The sequence below is a fragment of the Electrona antarctica genome, assembly GCF_951216825.1.
Source record: "Electrona antarctica genome assembly, chromosome: 6".
NCBI lineage: Eukaryota > Metazoa > Chordata > Actinopteri > Myctophiformes > Myctophidae > Electrona > Electrona antarctica.
The window spans coordinates 12509279-12526708 of NC_136811.1; the positions used below are offsets into that span (position 1 = coordinate 12509279).

At 46.4% G+C, this 17430-nt stretch overlaps 1 protein-coding gene across 1 annotated transcript in view; it reads left to right on the forward strand.

Moving 5' to 3' along the window:
* prkcg (protein kinase C, gamma) overlaps positions 1 to 17430 on the forward strand; it is a 71110-nt gene that overhangs the window by 7793 nt on the left and 45887 nt on the right. The window contains exons 2-7 of the mRNA XM_079503475.1: positions 465 to 496; positions 663 to 748; positions 7612 to 7723; positions 8541 to 8669; positions 12209 to 12365; positions 17107 to 17308. Coding sequence (XP_079359601.1) covers positions 465 to 496; positions 663 to 748; positions 7612 to 7723; positions 8541 to 8669; positions 12209 to 12365; positions 17107 to 17308 — 718 coding nt within the window. The remainder of the gene's footprint in view (positions 1 to 464; positions 497 to 662; positions 749 to 7611; positions 7724 to 8540; positions 8670 to 12208; positions 12366 to 17106; positions 17309 to 17430) is intronic.

Below are 17430 nucleotides of genomic sequence, written 5' to 3' on the forward strand. Positions count from 1 at the left end.
TTGGTTTCCTCTACGGAAACATGCGCTGGGGACTAACCCAAAGTTTTAACAGCGCCGATAAAAATGTCCTGGTGGGCGTTCCTGCTGTCATTACCATATGTCCTCGCTTTGAAGTGCATGCAAAATGAGTAAAGTAAGTAAATGATGCTGCTGTGTGGTCCAGTAAGTGAAGCAAAGTTGAATAGGAGCCCAACTTCGAACAGAGCAACATATGAATTTGATTGCTATATCGCTGGACGGTGGTCGTCCGAAAGATACAATATTTTCATGTTTTTTTGAGCGACGTTCGTCCGCCCCTGCTATCGCCAATAGTTCTTGCCGGGGTCTTGCCGGGGATCTGATGATCTCAACAGTTGGGTTGAGAACCATGCACTGCTGTAAAGAAATAGAAGTCTGACTTGACTTTGTCTTTTTTCTGTTTCAACCCCCCACCACCCCCACCCCTCCTCTTCACACCCTCACAGGGGTATCGGCAAACAAGGCTTCCAATGTCAAGGTACGGTGGAGAACAAGAGCACGCACGCACACATGCACGCACGCACGCACACACACACCTTGGCACAGTCGATATCGGAATTGTTGTGCAGACCGATGTGTGACCGTCTGACCGATCCATTTTCTTTTGACTCTCTTATATATTGTATTTTGTTTTCCCCCCACAGTGTGCAGCTTTGTGGTGCACAAGCGATGTCACGAGTTTGTGACCTTCACGTGTCCGGGCTCTACCACTGCCGCCCCCCGACCGGACGTGAGTAGACACTACAGTATACCTATATATGCTGTTACAGTGCCGGCTCCAGGCGCAAATCAGCAGGGGGGCATATTTGTTTTCATCAAAGGGGGCACTTTATTTTCCAACACCCCTAAATATAATCTATTAACAGGGATGGGGGAGCGTGCACCAAGTACAGAGCCAACTCGGAGGAGAAGAGAGGATTTCAATGGATTTCGATTTTGTGTTTTTGTGGTCCACAAAGTATGTCATAATTAGGTGACCTTTAGTCCAGATTTTGGTACCAGATTTTGGTACCACCTAGATTTTGGTACCACCTAAGGTGACCGTATTTTTGATTTGATTTTTGTATACTGTACCTACATCTCTAGTTACGTCTCTAGTTTATATTTTGGAATGATAACTATTCCAATTCAGTAGCTTAATGCCAGTTATGTGACCATACCATTAACCACCTACAGTATATAAGGCGCAAGTGGCTATGGCTGAATTTAGGCCAAGGAGTGTTTTTCGTGCAAAACGAATGCTTGGAATGGATTCAGAATCATAAAAAACCCTAGTTTGACACGTCACATGCTACTTAAAGCATAATGACATTTTGAACATCGTATATATAGGTTGTTAACACTTAACCCATTTTGAGATTTTGAAGTTGATTATCTTTGCCCATGATGAAGCTCTCAGAAAGCCCCCCTTCCACTTTTCCTAAATATTCGATTCAACTCATGTTTTGTTTTTTGTTTTGATCTGAAACATTTTCTAAATATGAATTTAGGTATAATACTTTGTACCATCTCTGCCTGCTCGTTTTTCGGTCAAACTAGACCCCGTCACCAGTTCAAGTAGTGGATATTTAAAAGACAATCCATTGGGCAGTATTATGCGTGTCTTAAGTACTAGGTCTTATGACTTAACTTAAGACCTGGAGGCGTGGTCAATGCTGTTTGGCCACTCAGAATAGCCAAATGGCATTGATCACGCCTCCAGGTCTTAAGTTAAGTAATAAGACCTGGTACTTAAGACACTCAAAATACAGCCCAATGGCTCTACCCCGCTGGGGGGAGAAGATGTCAATGCGTCTGGAGTTCCAAGGGGAGACTGTGAATAACATTGCAGGGAAAGTTATTTTTTACCTGAAGTCAGCTTGTGTGGTACTGTACCTGGCCTTACTACAGTCATGCGAGTGTTAATAGTATGGTCACATATAACGGCATTAAGCTACTGAATTGGAATAGTTTTCATACCAAATAAACTAGGGACATGTAGGAATACAAACATAGAAAAAAGGTACTTGGTACCTTAGGTGGTACCAATTTGTGAAAACATCAGTGTTGGCCCCATACCATGGTCTACTTGACGTATATGCAGTGACGGCCTGTCCTTCTTCCACAACCAGAATTAATCAAATCTATTATCTACCTCGCTGCTTCTTTGTACATTCTGCATAGTTAATGGCCTGCTATAAGGCTTACTCATTTATCTCCCTTTTTTATGAGCAATATCATATGCCATCCTTCAGAGAATGCATTGAGGGGGTGAAAAAAGAGAGAATTTCCCTTAGAAAATAAAATCACGCTTTCCTCTATTCTTCAAAAGGTCAGCTAAAGAATTATTGTTATTATTCCCAAATAAATCTTTAAAAATAAATTAAAAATATCTAATTATTATATTATATTATAATATAATCAAGCAACTTAAAAACTGTACGGGGTGTTTTTACACTTGGTGCAACCAAGTGTAAAATCTGGCATTACGACGCCATCAACTCAAGGCCTGCCTTTGTCGACAAAATCAACTATAGATTTTGTAACATTCAGATGACTATAAAATCATAGCTAAAACTAAATAAATTTGTATTCGAGACACGATGACTAAACTAAAACAATATTTGCTGTCAAATGAACCCTGCTATAATAAGCCTGCGTGGCGCACACCCAGACCGGGGTCATTTATGGAAGGGACACATGGTTGAAGGATGGGGACTGTACCCGCTCTTTCTTTCTTTCTTTCTTTCTTTCTTTCTTTCTTTCCTTCCTTCCTTCCTTCCTTCCTTCCTTCCTTCCTTCCTTCCTTCCTTCCTTTCTTTCTTTCTTTCTTTCTTTCTTTCTTTCTTTCCTTCTTTCCTTCTTTCCTTCTTTCCTTCTTTTCTTTTCTTTTCTTTTCTTTTCTTTTCTTTTCTTTTCTTTTCTTTTCTTTTCTTTCTTTCTTTCTTTCTTTCTTTCTTTCTTTCTTTCTGCAGTGACTTATTTTCCATTCATTACCTCCTTTCACTCACACAATGATATGACTCATACCTCTACCTCGGTCCGCCCGTCTTTCTATCTTTGTCCTCTTGTCCTACAGGTTCTCGGAGATGGGTTGCGGGGGGTTGGGGGGAGAGAGAGAGAGAGAGAGAGAGAGAGAGAGAGAGGTTGGATGGATGGATGGAAAAAGATCAGTATTCTTGTGATTTGGGGGAGATACAGTATGTTCTTCTAAATTATGACAGGCAGTTGCTGCTGACAAAATATGACAGCAGCAAAATATGACTGAAAAACACTGTGTTAATAGACACTCATGCTTATGTGATTTGGGGCCCTAAGGATGAATACAAAATGAATATCAACATCCTAATACTGAACAACAAATTATTACAGGCAGTTTCTATGTACAGCATTTAAGCTGCCCTGAGAGCAGCATTCAAAAGCTGCCCTCAGAGCAGAACATTAACATGGTTGTATAACTTGTATACCATTTAAGCTGCCTTAGAGCAGCGTTCAAAAGCTGCTCCAGAGCCCGGGCAGATGCTTTGGTGCTGGTTCTGGACAACAGAGTTTTATTTGCATGGACCCCCTTAACTCTGAGAGTGTACAAATGCAAAACAAAATGGTGGTTTATGTGGTTCCTGGTAATATTGTCATAATATTGTCTCATTTTGTATGTCCGTTAACAAAAGCAGGTGGCTTGTTCCTGGCTGGTGCTGGACTAAGGTGGATACATACAGTGAAGAAAGTAGTCCGCACACAGGCTTTGCTACAGTAGTGTTTTATTGTATTTAAAACACCATTAATAAATACACGACGTGACGTGACAACCTTGATAAAAGGGAGGTGTCACATACTAACTATCAGTGGCCTTGTGGTTAGAGTGTCCGCCCTGAGACTGGGAGGTTTGGGTTCGATCCCCGGCCGGGTCATACCAGACTCTAAAAATGGGACCCAGTGCCTCCCTGCTTGACACTCAGCATCAAGGGTTGGATTGGGGGTAAGTCCCTGCGACATACTAGCGTCATGTCCAGGGGGTGTACTTGTACATCAAGCTGCCTCACGCTACAGAAACAGGAGATAGGCTCCTGCCCTATGGGCCTCATGGCTTGGCAAAGGCTACTTACTTACTTATCACCTGATGAAGGCCGTTCACGGCCGAAACGTTGTGTATTTACTAATGGTGTTTTAAATACAATAAAACACTACCGGAGCAAAGCCTGTGTGCGGACTACTTTCTTCACTGTACGTTAACAAAAGATTCCCACCACAAGCCAACGTGGCGATGAAGACCCTTGCTTCTCGATAAATGTTTTGTAATACTATAATTATCATAATAACAATTTATATAGCACCTTTCAAGAAACCCAAGGACACTTTACAATACAGAAAACATAAACAATCTAATTGCCGAAGGCCTGAGTAAACAAATGTGCAGACTTGAAAGTGTTCAACGTAGGCGTCTGGCGAAGCTTCATTCCCTGCCCTTCGTTCCAAAGGGCAGGGGCTGCCACATAGAAGGCTCTATCGCAGAGTGTGGCCGCTTTTTTCCGTGCCGGATGGTGAGGAGCCCCGTGTCCCAAGACCTCAGGTTCTGCTCAGGGGTGTAGTCAGATACCGTGGGCCTGCAGGGCATGGCGAGATTTGTTTGTTGGTAAGGAGGAGCAGTTTGTATATGAACTTAACCAGAAGCCGGTGGGGGTGCTGTGCTGCCAGCATTTTGTATATATGGGTGAGCACTCCGGCAGCTGAGTTTTGCACGTACTGTCAAGGGCCTTGTTAGGGAGGCCGAACAAGACACCATTACAGTAATCCAGGGGGGAGGAGATGAAAGCGTGGATGAGGGTCTCGCCAAGTCTGGGAGTTCTGGAAATGTTTTTGAGGTGGAAGGAGGCGTATTTGGTAACAGATTCGATGTGGGATTGATGTTTCCATCCTCATGTTTCCACCCTCCTTACCCCTCCCCGTGCCTTATAGCCCCTCCCCGCGAGGGGGAGGAGCCTTTAGTCCTTCCCCTGTCCCCTCCCCCCGAGGGAGGAGCCTTTAGTCCTCCCCCTGTCCCCTCCCCCTCGAGGGAGGAGCCTTTAGTCCTCCCCCTGTCCCCTCCCCCTTGAGGGAGGAGCCTTTAGTCCTCCCCCTGTCCCCTCCCCCCAAGGGAGGAGCCTTTAGTCCTCCCCCTGTCCCCTCCCCCTCGAGGGAGGAGCCTTTAGTCCTCCCCCTGTCCCCTCCCCCCGATGGAGGAGCCCTTAGTCCTCCCCCTGTCCCCTCCCCCCGAGGGAGGAGCCTTTAGTCCTCCCCCTGTCCCCTCCCCTTTGAGAGAGGAGCCTTTAGTCCTCCCCCTGTCCCCTCCCCCTCGAGGGAGGAGCCTTTAGTCCTCCCCCTGTCCCCTCCCCCTTGAGAGAGGAGCCAATGAATAGAAGTGCAGGAGAACGGAGGAATCGATGCAGGTTGAAGTTGAGCTTGTCTCAAATGTGACGCCAATTAATTCTGACGCGGCGTAACGGCTGAATCGCCAGGAACAGATAGTGCTTTGTTGTTGCTCAGATGTCACGATGTATCGGACACCGTAATTCTCTCCGACATGTGATACAGCTCAGGAATTGAGCCGTGTGACACGCATCCCGCCATCGATCCAGCCATCCATGCACACTACAAACACATGTGTGCCGGATTGTGTGAATAAAAAAAAAAATCAATCGAACCATTATTGAGTTTTGTAAGTGTGATATCACGGGCCCAATGAGGTGCGATTTGTGAGGAGAAGGACATGACTTCTGAGGAATACAGAGAGAGGGAGAGAGTATATATATAATATAGTATATCCATAGTCCCCTTTACAGAAAACAAGCAACATTACAAAAAAGAGCACATATAAACATTACTGAAAGGGTACAAATGGGCTAGTTTTGACCTAAAATACCAGACAAAAAAAAAACGTGTACATTTGGGCGATATATAATTTCAAGTCAGAATCACGTTTATTTCCAACTTTTGTCTTAATAATCACAATGAATGGACAATTATTCAATGTTTTGTTTAAATATTGAAAATAGCAGATCTACTATAGGTCGCACAACGCTCCGCATCGCAACACAAGTACGTATAATAAGGGGTCAAGGGGTTAATCAAACAAATTGATTTTGCCGAACAAAATGCACATTGTGTGTGCGTTTGCGTGTGTGTGTGTGTGCGCGTTGTGTGTGCGTTTTATTCATATAGATAATACATACATTTTTCAGGACCCATTTGTGGGACACATTTTTATGGGTCACGAGTAGGTTCCTATTTTTGTATCAAATTTTTGTTTCTAATTCTTATTTCAAAGCATTGGGGGGAAAAAACATCCCAAAGAAATGCTGAATATTTCATGAATTAAAAACAAATTAAAAACATTTTTCAACATACATTTATGAATAAATAAAAGAAAATCTAATAAATTGCACAAAGAAGAAAAAATAGGGTTTTAATTACTTTATTACACTTTACATACGTTTTTTTGGTCCATGCGTTCGAAATAAATTCAACATGTATTTGCCACATCAGAATCACTGTTTACTTATTGTTTTTTTTATATGCATAACCATAATAAATGTTTCCCTTAAAACACCTGCACAATATCCACACGTTACTCACAAATGTAATTTAATTATTTGCTAACTGTATCAATTTTAAATCATTGAATCGCATCTCCATGAATGAAGGGAACCAATATTCTCCATGAATCGTATCACGTATTGATTTGTGATGCGCGTCAGCTGTTAAAATGTATCCTTACACCCCTAGTGCAGTGGTTCCCAAAGTGGGGTCCGGGGACCCCCAGGGGTCCTTGAGGGAGTTTCAGGGGGTCCCCAGCTAAATGATAGTTTGGAACCAAATGGACCCTTATGGGTCTGTAACTCTGAGAGTGTACAAATGGAACCAAATGGACCCTAACAGGTTTATTTGGTTCCATTTGTACACTCTCAGAGTTAAATTAACATTGATTTTTACAATATAAATTGGGGACTCTTAGATAGAAATTCCATTAAATCTGGGTCCGTAGACTAATGCATGTCAAACTGGGGGGTCCCTGAAATTAAACGGGTTGAGAATCTCTGCTAGAGCCGTAAAGATCTTCTCTCATGGGGGTCCCTGGCATATCTTTTCAAATGGGGGTCCGCGGGCAAATTAGTGTCAATTTGGGGGTCCTCAACGTGAAAAAGGTTTGGGAACCACTGCCCTAGTGCAGGGGTTCTCAACGTTTTTGGCCGGGGACCCCCGGAAATGCTTTGGCAATGTCTCGGGACCCCCGCCCCGCCCCCTCCCGACCCCCAATATAAATTGACTGCTACAATAACCTTAAACCATTTTGGGCGGGAACCCCTTTTGGTGTTTTAAGCATTGTTATAATTTAGCTATTGAAAAATAGCAGATCTACAAGCTCATAGCGCGCCACCGAGTGGCACGCTATGAACTTGTAGGTCTGCTATTTTTGAAAAATCGTGAAAATAAAATTATTATTATTATTATTATTTTTTTTTTTTAAATAATTTGGGGACCCCCTAAAATATTTTGGCGACCCCCCGAGGGGTCGCGACCCACGGGTTGAGAACCCCTGCCCTAGTGAATGCATAATGGGTTCCGTTGCCTCTGCAGGACCTGAAGAGTCAGCACAAGTTCAAACTGCAGACGTACTCCAGTCCGACCTTCTGCGACCACTGTGGCTCGCTGCTCTACGGACTCATTCACCAGGGCATGAAGTGCTCCAGTGAGTGTGTGTGTGTGTGTGTGTGTGTGTGTGTGTGTGTGTGCGCGCGTGTGTGTGTGTGCGACTGTGCGTGCGTACGCGTGTGTGCATGTGTGTACGTGCGTACGTGCGTGTGTGCGTTCGCGCACACATCTACTTTATGTGTACCATGTGTTGTAATTGTAGTCAGACAGCCTTGGCTTATTTTTTTTAAGAATAACCTTCGCTGTGATTTTGACGCCTCCAGGCATTTGCACATATGGCGTAACACATTGACATACTGTACAGTGATTACAGTCGTATGCTCCTGCACATGGGTTTTGTGTGAACGTCTTTATTTTAGAAATATAGGTTAATTTGGAAGGGACAGCAAGAATGCCAATTTGCATCCGTAGTGCCCTTTACAGAAAACAAGCAACATTACAAAAAAGAGCACATATAAACATTACTGAAAGGGTACAAATGGTAAAGACAAGGTCTATTTTTTACCTAAAATACCAGACACTCAAGAAAAACGTGTACATTTGGGCGATATATAATTTCAAGTCAGAATCACGTTTATTTCCAACCTTTGTCTTAATAATCACAATGAATGGACAATTATTCAATATTTTGTTTACATTTTGAAAATAGCAGATCTACTATAGGTCACAAACGCACACATTGGAGATTGGATATTTCTGCTGTTTTTAGCACAGCACCACCGTTGTAAAAATTAATACGTATAATAAAGGGGCAAGGGGTTAATCAAACAAATTGATTTTGCCGAACAAAATGCACATTGTGTGTGTGTGCGTGTGTGCGTGTGTACGTGCGTGCACGCGTGTGCGTGTGCCAGGTTGTGACATGAACGTGCATCGGCGCTGTGAGGACAGCGTTCCCAGCCTGTGCGGTCAGGACCACACGGAGAAGAGGGGACGCATCTACCTGTCTGTCAGAGGAGAGGACGAAGACGTCTATGTCACAGGTGGTCTGTCTGTCTGTCTGTCTGTCTGTCTGTCTGTCTGTCTGTCTGTCTGTCTGTCTGTCTGTCTGTCTGTCTGTCTGTCCGGCCGGCCGTCTGGAGGGCTGTGGACAGTTCAGAGACCTGTCTACTCGGTCTGTGTGTCTCAGAAGAGGGCTGTGGGCAGTTCAGAGACCTGTCTACTGGGTCTGTGTCTCAGAGGAGGGCTGTGGACAGTTCAGAGACCTGTCTACTGGGTCTGTGTCTCAGAGGAGGGCTGTGGACAGTTCAGAGACCTGTCTACTCAGTCTGTGTCTCAGAGGAGGGCTGTGGACAGTTCAGAGACCTATCTTCTCTGTCTGTGTCTCAGAGGAGGGCTGTGGACAGTTCAGAGACCTGTCTTCTCTGTCTGTGTCTCAGAGGAGGGCTGTGGACAGTTCAGAGACCTGTCTTCTCTGTCTGTGTCTCAGAGGAGGGCTGTGGACAGTTCAGAGACCTGTCTTCTCTGTCTGTGTCTCAGAGGAGGGCTGTGGACAGTTCAGAGACCTGTCTACTCGGTCTGTGTGTCTCAGAGGAGGGCTTTGGACAGTTCAGAGACCTGTCTACTCGGTATGTGTGTCTCAGAGGAGTGCTGTGGACAGTTCAGAGACCTGTCTACTCTGTCTGTGTCTCAGAGGAGGGCTGTGGACAGTTCAGAGACCTGTCTTCTCTGTCTGTGTCTCAGAGGAGGGCTTTGGACAGTTCAGAGACCTGTCTACTCGGTCTGTGTGTCTCAGAGGAGGGCTTTGGACAGTTCAGAGACCTGTCTACTCGGTCTGTGTGTCTCAGAGGAGGGCTTTGGACAGTTCAGAGACCTGTCTACTCGGTCTGTGTGTCTCAGAGGAGTGCTGTGGACAGTTCAGAGACCTGTCTACAGTGACCTGTGGACAGTGATATTCATCATTAGGCAGTTTATTTGTATTATAGATTTTTAACAAGATAACTTATTTTTTGTATTAACAGGAGAACAATGGCTTCCAACATAGCATGCAAAATGTCCAGGAATAGAAAGCCTGCATCTTCTATTACTGTAGATAGACCCTCCAGAAGAATGTGTTTATACGATCGCATAATTTACATCAGCCGAATGGCGCAGATATTGCAGAGTTCAATTTTGTTTGTAAATGGAGCATAATCGCATATTTCGCAACTTTTCGCTTATTTCACATGGATCATCTTTCGGCATAGTTGGCAAATTTCCGGCAAACTTCCCGCCATTTCACCGCATAAAATCACAGAAAACAAAGCATATTTCATCGTAAAATCAAGGATTCTTGCCGGCATAATCAATGATTTTGCCAGCGTTTTTCTGGAGGGTCTAGCTTAATTTGATTCCCCATTAATGGTTCTCACTTCAAAATGATTTGGAAAACATTCTTGAGTTTGATTGATTGATTGAAGAATTTATTAACAGTTTGCAGAATTACAGTACATTTCAAGCACAAACTCAATACAAAGGCTGTTAACTGTGAGTGGACGACCCAATTAAGCATTACACTTGTTTCCAACAGGGTCCACCATGTTCAAATCATCAAAACATTTAGAGACGTACAAATAGACACTTCTATAGACAGAACAGGAATTCATCAAAAAAGAATTCATCAAAAAGGAGGTAAAAAGGGAAAAGAAATATATACAGTGAGGGGAAAAAAGGGGGGGGCGGGGGGGGGGGGATTCAGATTTTACGGGGGCCAGTTTCGAATTGCAGCCATCCGTAGGTGCCCTTTGAGAGCGGTTTTGAAGGAGTCAAGGGATTCGCATGTCTTAATGACAGTTGGTAGGGCGTTCCACATTTTGGTGGCATAGGAGCGAAAAGAATTTAGTCCCTTGTTTGTGCCGAATCTGGGTTGTACATGGTTCGTTGCACTCCCTCTGGTGTTGTGGGTGTGGACTTCGTTAACATTAAGGAAGTATCTAGACAGGTACATGGGTATCTTGGTGGTGTATCGAATCTTGTGGACCAGACCCATTGCAAGGTGCTGTACTCTGTCGTCGACCCTAAGCCATTCCAGCCTGTCGAAGTGGGCAGGGGTGAGGTGGGTTCGGGGGGCTAGATCAAGTAGGAGCCTGACCAGTTTGTTTTGGGAAGTCTGGAGCCTGGTTTTAAGGGCCTTTGAGGTGCTGTGGTACCAGGAGGTGCATGCATAGTCAAAGAAACCCTGTACAAGGGCTCCTGTTAAGGTCTTCAAGGTGTTTTTGTTGACCAGTGAGGAGATCCTGTAGAGGAATCTTGTTCTATGGTTGACTTTTTTGATTACGTTGGTGGCCATTTTATCACCGGAAAGATTAGCCTCCAGGATGGAACCTAGGTAGGTAATTTCATCTTTACGTGTGATAACATTGTCACCCACTCTAACCAAGAAGCCATTTGCCTTGCTGAGATTACTAATAGAGCCAAAGAGAATGGATTCAGTTTTTCCCAGGTGTAAAGATAGTTTGTTATCAGCGAGCCAGGTGCAGATTCTACCGAGTTCAGAGCTGAGGGCATTTTCAACCTGCAGTTTGTCCCTGTCCGAGACCAGCAGTGCTGAGTCATCTGCGAACAGGAACAAGTTGCAGTCACAGGCTGAAGTCATGTCGTTTACATATATTAGGAACAGTAGAGGCCCTAGTATGCTTCCTTGTGGAACGCCACAGCTCACTGGGAGGGGGGGGGACAGTGTTCCGTTCAGAGCAATGTTTAGCTGTAAATGACATTGTGCGGTCGTTTACACATGGCTGTCATGTTGGATAACGGCACAACATCAAGCAGTGCAGCAGGTGCTCTGAGCCTTTGATTACAGAGGTCTAAGCGGTCATTATAACACACGGCTGAATTCAGAGATTGGCCAATCATAATCAGGCATTCAACCAAGCCGTGTAATCATACGAATTAACCACTTTGGCCCTATTACACATATAGACGAATCCACAGAGCCTTGCCCTGTAGGCCAGGTGTAGGCAATTGTACTGTGGTGTCAAACTGCGCTTAGTGATACACCTCAGCTATGGCTGCGCCCAGGGCACTATAGATTTGTCTATAGTGACAATAGCTGATTTGCAAGCTCGCATTGCCTCACAACGTGATGTTTTCTGCACTTGTAAATCGACTGTTTTTGCTAGAGAGATCTGTAGGAGTGGACTAATTACATTATTCAAAGATCGCACATTTCCCAGACACTGCTCCTGCTTCGACGTATAGGAAATGTTTGCTAGTCCTATAGTGTAGTAGCAACTAGTTTTCCTGTTCGCGCATATTCCTGTTCTTTCCTTGAGCTTCCTATGCAGTAGATAGTGGCTACTGTGCTAAAAATGTTATTGTACTAAAGGTTGTCCTGGCTGTATTTGTTGGTACTGGCAGAGCTGTGTTTTCTTGGCCAGTTCACATTTGTAAAAGAGACGTTAGTCTCAATGTGTTTTTTTTTTACTGGTTAAATACAAAAATAATTAAGATATGTTTGAGCATGTGTAGTTAGGATTCTAATGAGAATCTCTCTCTCTCTCTCTCTCTCTCTCTCTCTCTCTCTCTCTCTCTCTCCCCCCAGTGCGCGAGGCTCGTAACCTGATGCCCATGGACCCCAACGGCCTGTCGGACCCCTACGTGAAGCTCAAGCTCATCCCAGACCCCAAGAGTCACAGCAAGCAGAAGACCAAGACCATCCGCTCCACGCTCAACCCAGTGTGGAATGAAAACTTCACCTTGTGAGTCCAGTCCCTCTTAATGTGTAGAAGAAACATGATGATCAACACTTGATCACACCGTCATCACAAAGCCTTGTATCTCCGTATATACTTCGTCGTCATATACAACTGTGAAAATAGCCAAACTACAGAGCGTCACAGTCCCGCCCCCTTGTATGGCCCTGAAGAGAATTTCCCATTCATTGTTTCACAAAGTAATTATTTAAAGACCCTTTAAGCCTCGGACAAAGGCAACTCTGCTCCTGACAAATCATGACAATAAACACATTTTTTTGGGCAGAACAAATAATTAGAACAAAAAAAAGCCCTTTTTTTTCTTCTTTATAATTATTTTGTTCGGCCCAAAATGTTTTGTTTATTGCCATGATTCTTTCTATGGGGAAATTAATGGGAAATTGTCTTCCGGGCCATGAAAGGGTGGCGAGACTGGGACGCTCTATTTCTGCCATTCCAGTCAGGGTGAAGTGTTGCGAATGTATGGAGAAGATTCAGGCAGAGTAACAGCATGCATACAGAGTCCTAAGGAGCAGTCCTCCTCCTGGCCTGTTCGGCAGCCCCGTCGGGGCACAAGCCTCTTGAGCACCAATCTGAGACCTAAGACCTGAGATCTGAGTCTTATATGGACTATACCAGACACGCTATTCTAAATGTCAGTGGTGGAAAGTACATTTACTTAAGTACTGTACTGTACTTTTGACCTGAGATCAGATTCTAAAAATGTCTTCTACATCCTGACAGTTTTCTGAAAAAGCTATGTTTCTATGTCAGTCGTTCTTCGATTTTTCAAAAATAGCAGACCTACAAGCTCGTAGCGCGCCACTCGGTGGCGCGCTATGAGCTTGTAGATCTGCTATTTTCCAATAGCTAAAGCATAACATAATGCTAACACCAAAAGTACAGTTTTGAGCTGTTTGTACTTTCCTTGAGTAGTTCCATTTTTCAATACTTTTACTTCTACTCCACTACATTTCAGAGGCAAATATTGTACTTTTACTCCACTGCATTTATTTGATAACTAAAAAAAACATTGCATGGATGCACCTGGGACGTATCCTCAGTGATGTATCCTGAGGTCAACGGGGTTTTCGGGGTCTTCCAACATCATACCCCTCACTCAGGCGACCCAGCCGGGAGTGATCAAGTCCCGACTTACGTCCCAGTAGCTACCCTCAGTCAGTCCCACTAGGGCAAAACCAGGGCCACACAATCCAAAGTTGCTAGTTACTTTGTAGATTTAGATTATTATTACAAAACATACATTAACCACTTCAGCCCTGTACATTTCGACCATTTGAAAATAGCCACTCTACAAGCTCACAATGCGTCACCATGCGATGCATTGTGAACTTGTTAGACATTACTTACTTACTTACGCCTGACACCCCTACTGGGGTATAGGCCGTCGACAAGGGTCCTCCAGAGTTCTACTGGGGTATAGGCCGTCAACAAGGGTCCTCCCGAGTTCTACTGGGGTATAGGCCGTCGACAAGGGTCCTCCAGAGTTCTACTGGGGTATAGGCCGTCGACAAGGGTCCTCCAGAGTTCTACTGGGGTATAGGCCGTCGACAAGGGTCCTCCAGAGTTCTACTGGGGTATAGGCCGTCGACAAGGGTCCTCCAGAGTTCTACTGGGGTATAGGCCGTCAACAAGGGTCCTCCAGAGTTCTACTGGGGTATAGGCCGTCGACAAGGGTCCTCCAGAGTTCTACTGGGGTATAGGCCGTCGACAAGGGTCCTCCAGAGTTCTACTGGGGTATAGGCCGTCGACAAGGGTCCTCCAGAGTTCTACTGGGGTATAGGCCGTCAACAAGGGTCCTCCAGAGTTCTACTGGGGTATAGGCCGTCAACAAGGGTCCTCCCGAGTTCTACTGGGGTATAGGCCGTCGACAAGGGTCCTCCAGAGTTCTACTGGGGTATAGGCCGTCGACAAGGGTCCTCCAGAGTTCTACTGGGGTATAGGCCGTCGACAAGGGTCCTCCAGAGTTCTACTGGGGTATAGGCCGTCAACAAGGGTCCTCCCGAGTTCTACTGGGGTATAGGCCGTCGACAAGGGTCCTCCAGAGTTCTACTGGGGTATAGGCCGTCGACAAGGCTCCTCCAGAGTTCTACTGGGGTATAGGCCGTCGACAAGGGTCCTCCAGAGTTCTACTGGGGTATAGGCCGTCGACAAGGGTCCTCCAGAGTTCTACTGGGGTATAGGCCGTCGACAAGGGTCCTCCAGAGTTCTACTGGGGTATAGGCCGTCGACAAGGGTCCTCCAGAGTTCTACTGGGGTATAGGCCGTCAACAAGGGTCCTCCAGAGTTCTACTGGGGTATAGGCCGTCGACAAGGGTCCTCCAGAGTTCTACTGGGGTATAGGCCGTCGACAAGGGTCCTCCAGAGTTCTACTGGGGTATAGGCCGTCGACAAGGGTCCTCCAGAGTTCTACTGGGGTATAGGCCGTCAACAAGGGTCCTCCAGAGTTCTACTGGGGTATAGGCCGTCGACAAGGGTCCTCCAGAGTTCTACTGGGGTATAGGCCGTCGACAAGGGTCCTCCAGAGTTCTACTGGGGTATAGGCCGTCGACAAGGGTCCTCCAGAGTTCTACTGGGGTATAGGCCGTCGACAAGGGTCCTCCAGAGTTCTACTGGGGTATAGGCCGTCAACAAGGGTCCTCCAGAGTTCTACTGGGGTATAGGCCGTCAACAAGGGTCCTCCCGAGTTCTACTGGGGTATAGGCCGTCGACAAGGGTCCTCCAGAGTTCTACTGGGGTATAGGCCGTCGACAAGGGTCCTCCAGAGTTCTACTGGGGTATAGGCCGTCGACAAGGGTCCTCCAGAGTTCTACTGGGGTATAGGCCGTCAACAAGGGTCCTCCCGAGTTCTACTGGGGTATAGGCCGTCGACAAGGGTCCTCCAGAGTTCTACTGGGGTATAGGCCGTCGACAAGGCTCCTCCAGAGTTCTACTGGGGTATAGGCCGTCGACAAGGGTCCTCCAGAGTTCTACTGGGGTATAGGCCGTCGACAAGGGTCCTCCAGAGTTCTACTGGGGTATAGGCCGTCGACAAGGGTCCTCCAGAGTTCTACTGGGGTATAGGCCGTCAACAAGGGTCCTCCAGAGTTCTACTGGGGTATAGGCCGTCAACAAGGGTCCTCCAGAGTTCTACTGGGGTATAGGCCGTCGACAAGGGTCCTCCAGAGTTCTACTGGGGTATAGGCCGTCAACAAGGGTCCTCCAGAGTTCTACTGGGGTATAGGCCGTCAACAAGGGTCCTCCAGAGTTCTACTGGGGTATAGGCCGTCAACAAGGGTCCTCCAGAGTTCTACTGGGGTATAGGCCGTCAACAAGGGTCCTCCAGAGTTCTACTGGGGTATAGGCCGTCGACAAGGGTCCTCCAGAGTTCTACTGGGGTATAGGCCGTCGACAAGGGTCCTCCAGAGTTCTACTGGGGTATAGGCCGTCAACAAGGGTCCTCCAGAGTTCTACTGGGGTATAGGCCGTCGACAAGGGTCCTCCAGAGTTCTACTGGGGTATAGGCCGTCGACAAGGGTCCTCCACAGTTCTACTGGGGTATAGGCCGTCGACAAGGCTCCTCCAGAGTTCTACTGGGGTATAGGCCGTCGACAAGGGTCCTCCAGAGTTCTACTGGGGTATAGGCCGTCGACAAGGGTCCTCCAGAGTTCTACTGGGGTATAGGCCGTCGACAAGGGTCCTCCAGAGTTCTACTGGGGTATAGGCCGTCGACAAGGGTCCTCCAGAGTTCTACTGGGGTATAGGCCGTCAACAAGGGTCCTCCAGAGTTCTACTGGGGTATAGGCCGTCGACAAGGGTCCTCCAGAGTTCTACTGGGGTATAGGCCGTCAACAAGGGTCCTCCAGAGTTCTACTGGGGTATAGGCCGTCGACAAGGGTCCTCCAGAGTTCTACTGGGGTATAGGCCGTCGACAAGGGTCCTCCAGAGTTCTCGGTCACTGGCATTCTTCTCTATCTGCGACCAGGTGCATCCCAGCCTCTTGGTGTCTGCCTGGAGATCCCGCCGCCGCTGTTTTTGGGCCGGCCTCTGTTTCTCTTCCCCTGAGGGTTCCAAGTCAGAGCCTGTCTGGTGGTGTTTGATACTGGCTTGCGCAGTGTGTGCCCGATCCATCTCCATCTTCTTTGTCCAATTTCCTCTGTTGCAGGGAGTTGTTTCGTTTTCATCCAGAGATCGTTGTTACTTATCTTTTTTCCGGCCAGTGGATTCTCCTCAGACATCTGTTTATGAATGTTTGCACTTTGTTTATTGTGGTCTTTGTAATTCTCCATGTCTCTGCCCCATAGAGCAGGACGGATTTAACATTGGAGTTGAATATTCTGAGTTTTTTTGCTGTATCTCCCTAGAGCGCTATTTTTGAAAAATCGTTAAAATGTGACGCAAATCATTGAATATATATATTTCAGAGCGAACATTTTTAACTCAAATATTTGCTTCTGGGGAGGTCCCTGGAACTACATATTTTGAGATGGGGGTCCGTGGCCCAATAGAGATAATTCTGGGGGTCCTTGACATGAAAAAGGTTGAGCACCACTGACATATAGAAACACAGGTTTTTCAGAAAAATGTTAGGATTTAGAAGCCTTTTTTTTTAATCGACCTCAGTCCAAAATGGGTTAAGTACATTTTGACTTTTTCCACCACTGCTAAATGTTCATGTAAGGATCAGCACTAAAGATGAGGGCGACACACACATTCTAAAATATCTATCCCCCCCCTCGGCATGCAGCTCGGTGCGGGGCAGCCAGTGGGACAGGCGTCTCTCGGTGGAGGTGTGGGACTGGGACCGCACGTCCCGGAACGACTTCATGGGGGCGCTGTCGTTCGGGGTGAGCGAGATCTTCCGCCGCGACGTCAGCGGGTGGTTCAAGCTGCTCGACGAGGACGAGGGAGAGTACTACAACATCCCCGTACCCGACCCCGATCTGCAGGTAGAGTACTACAACATCCCCGTACCCGACCCCGATCTGCAGGTAGAGTACTACAACATCCCCGTACCCGACCCCGATCTGCAGGTAGAGTACTACAACATCCCCGTACCCGACCCCGATCT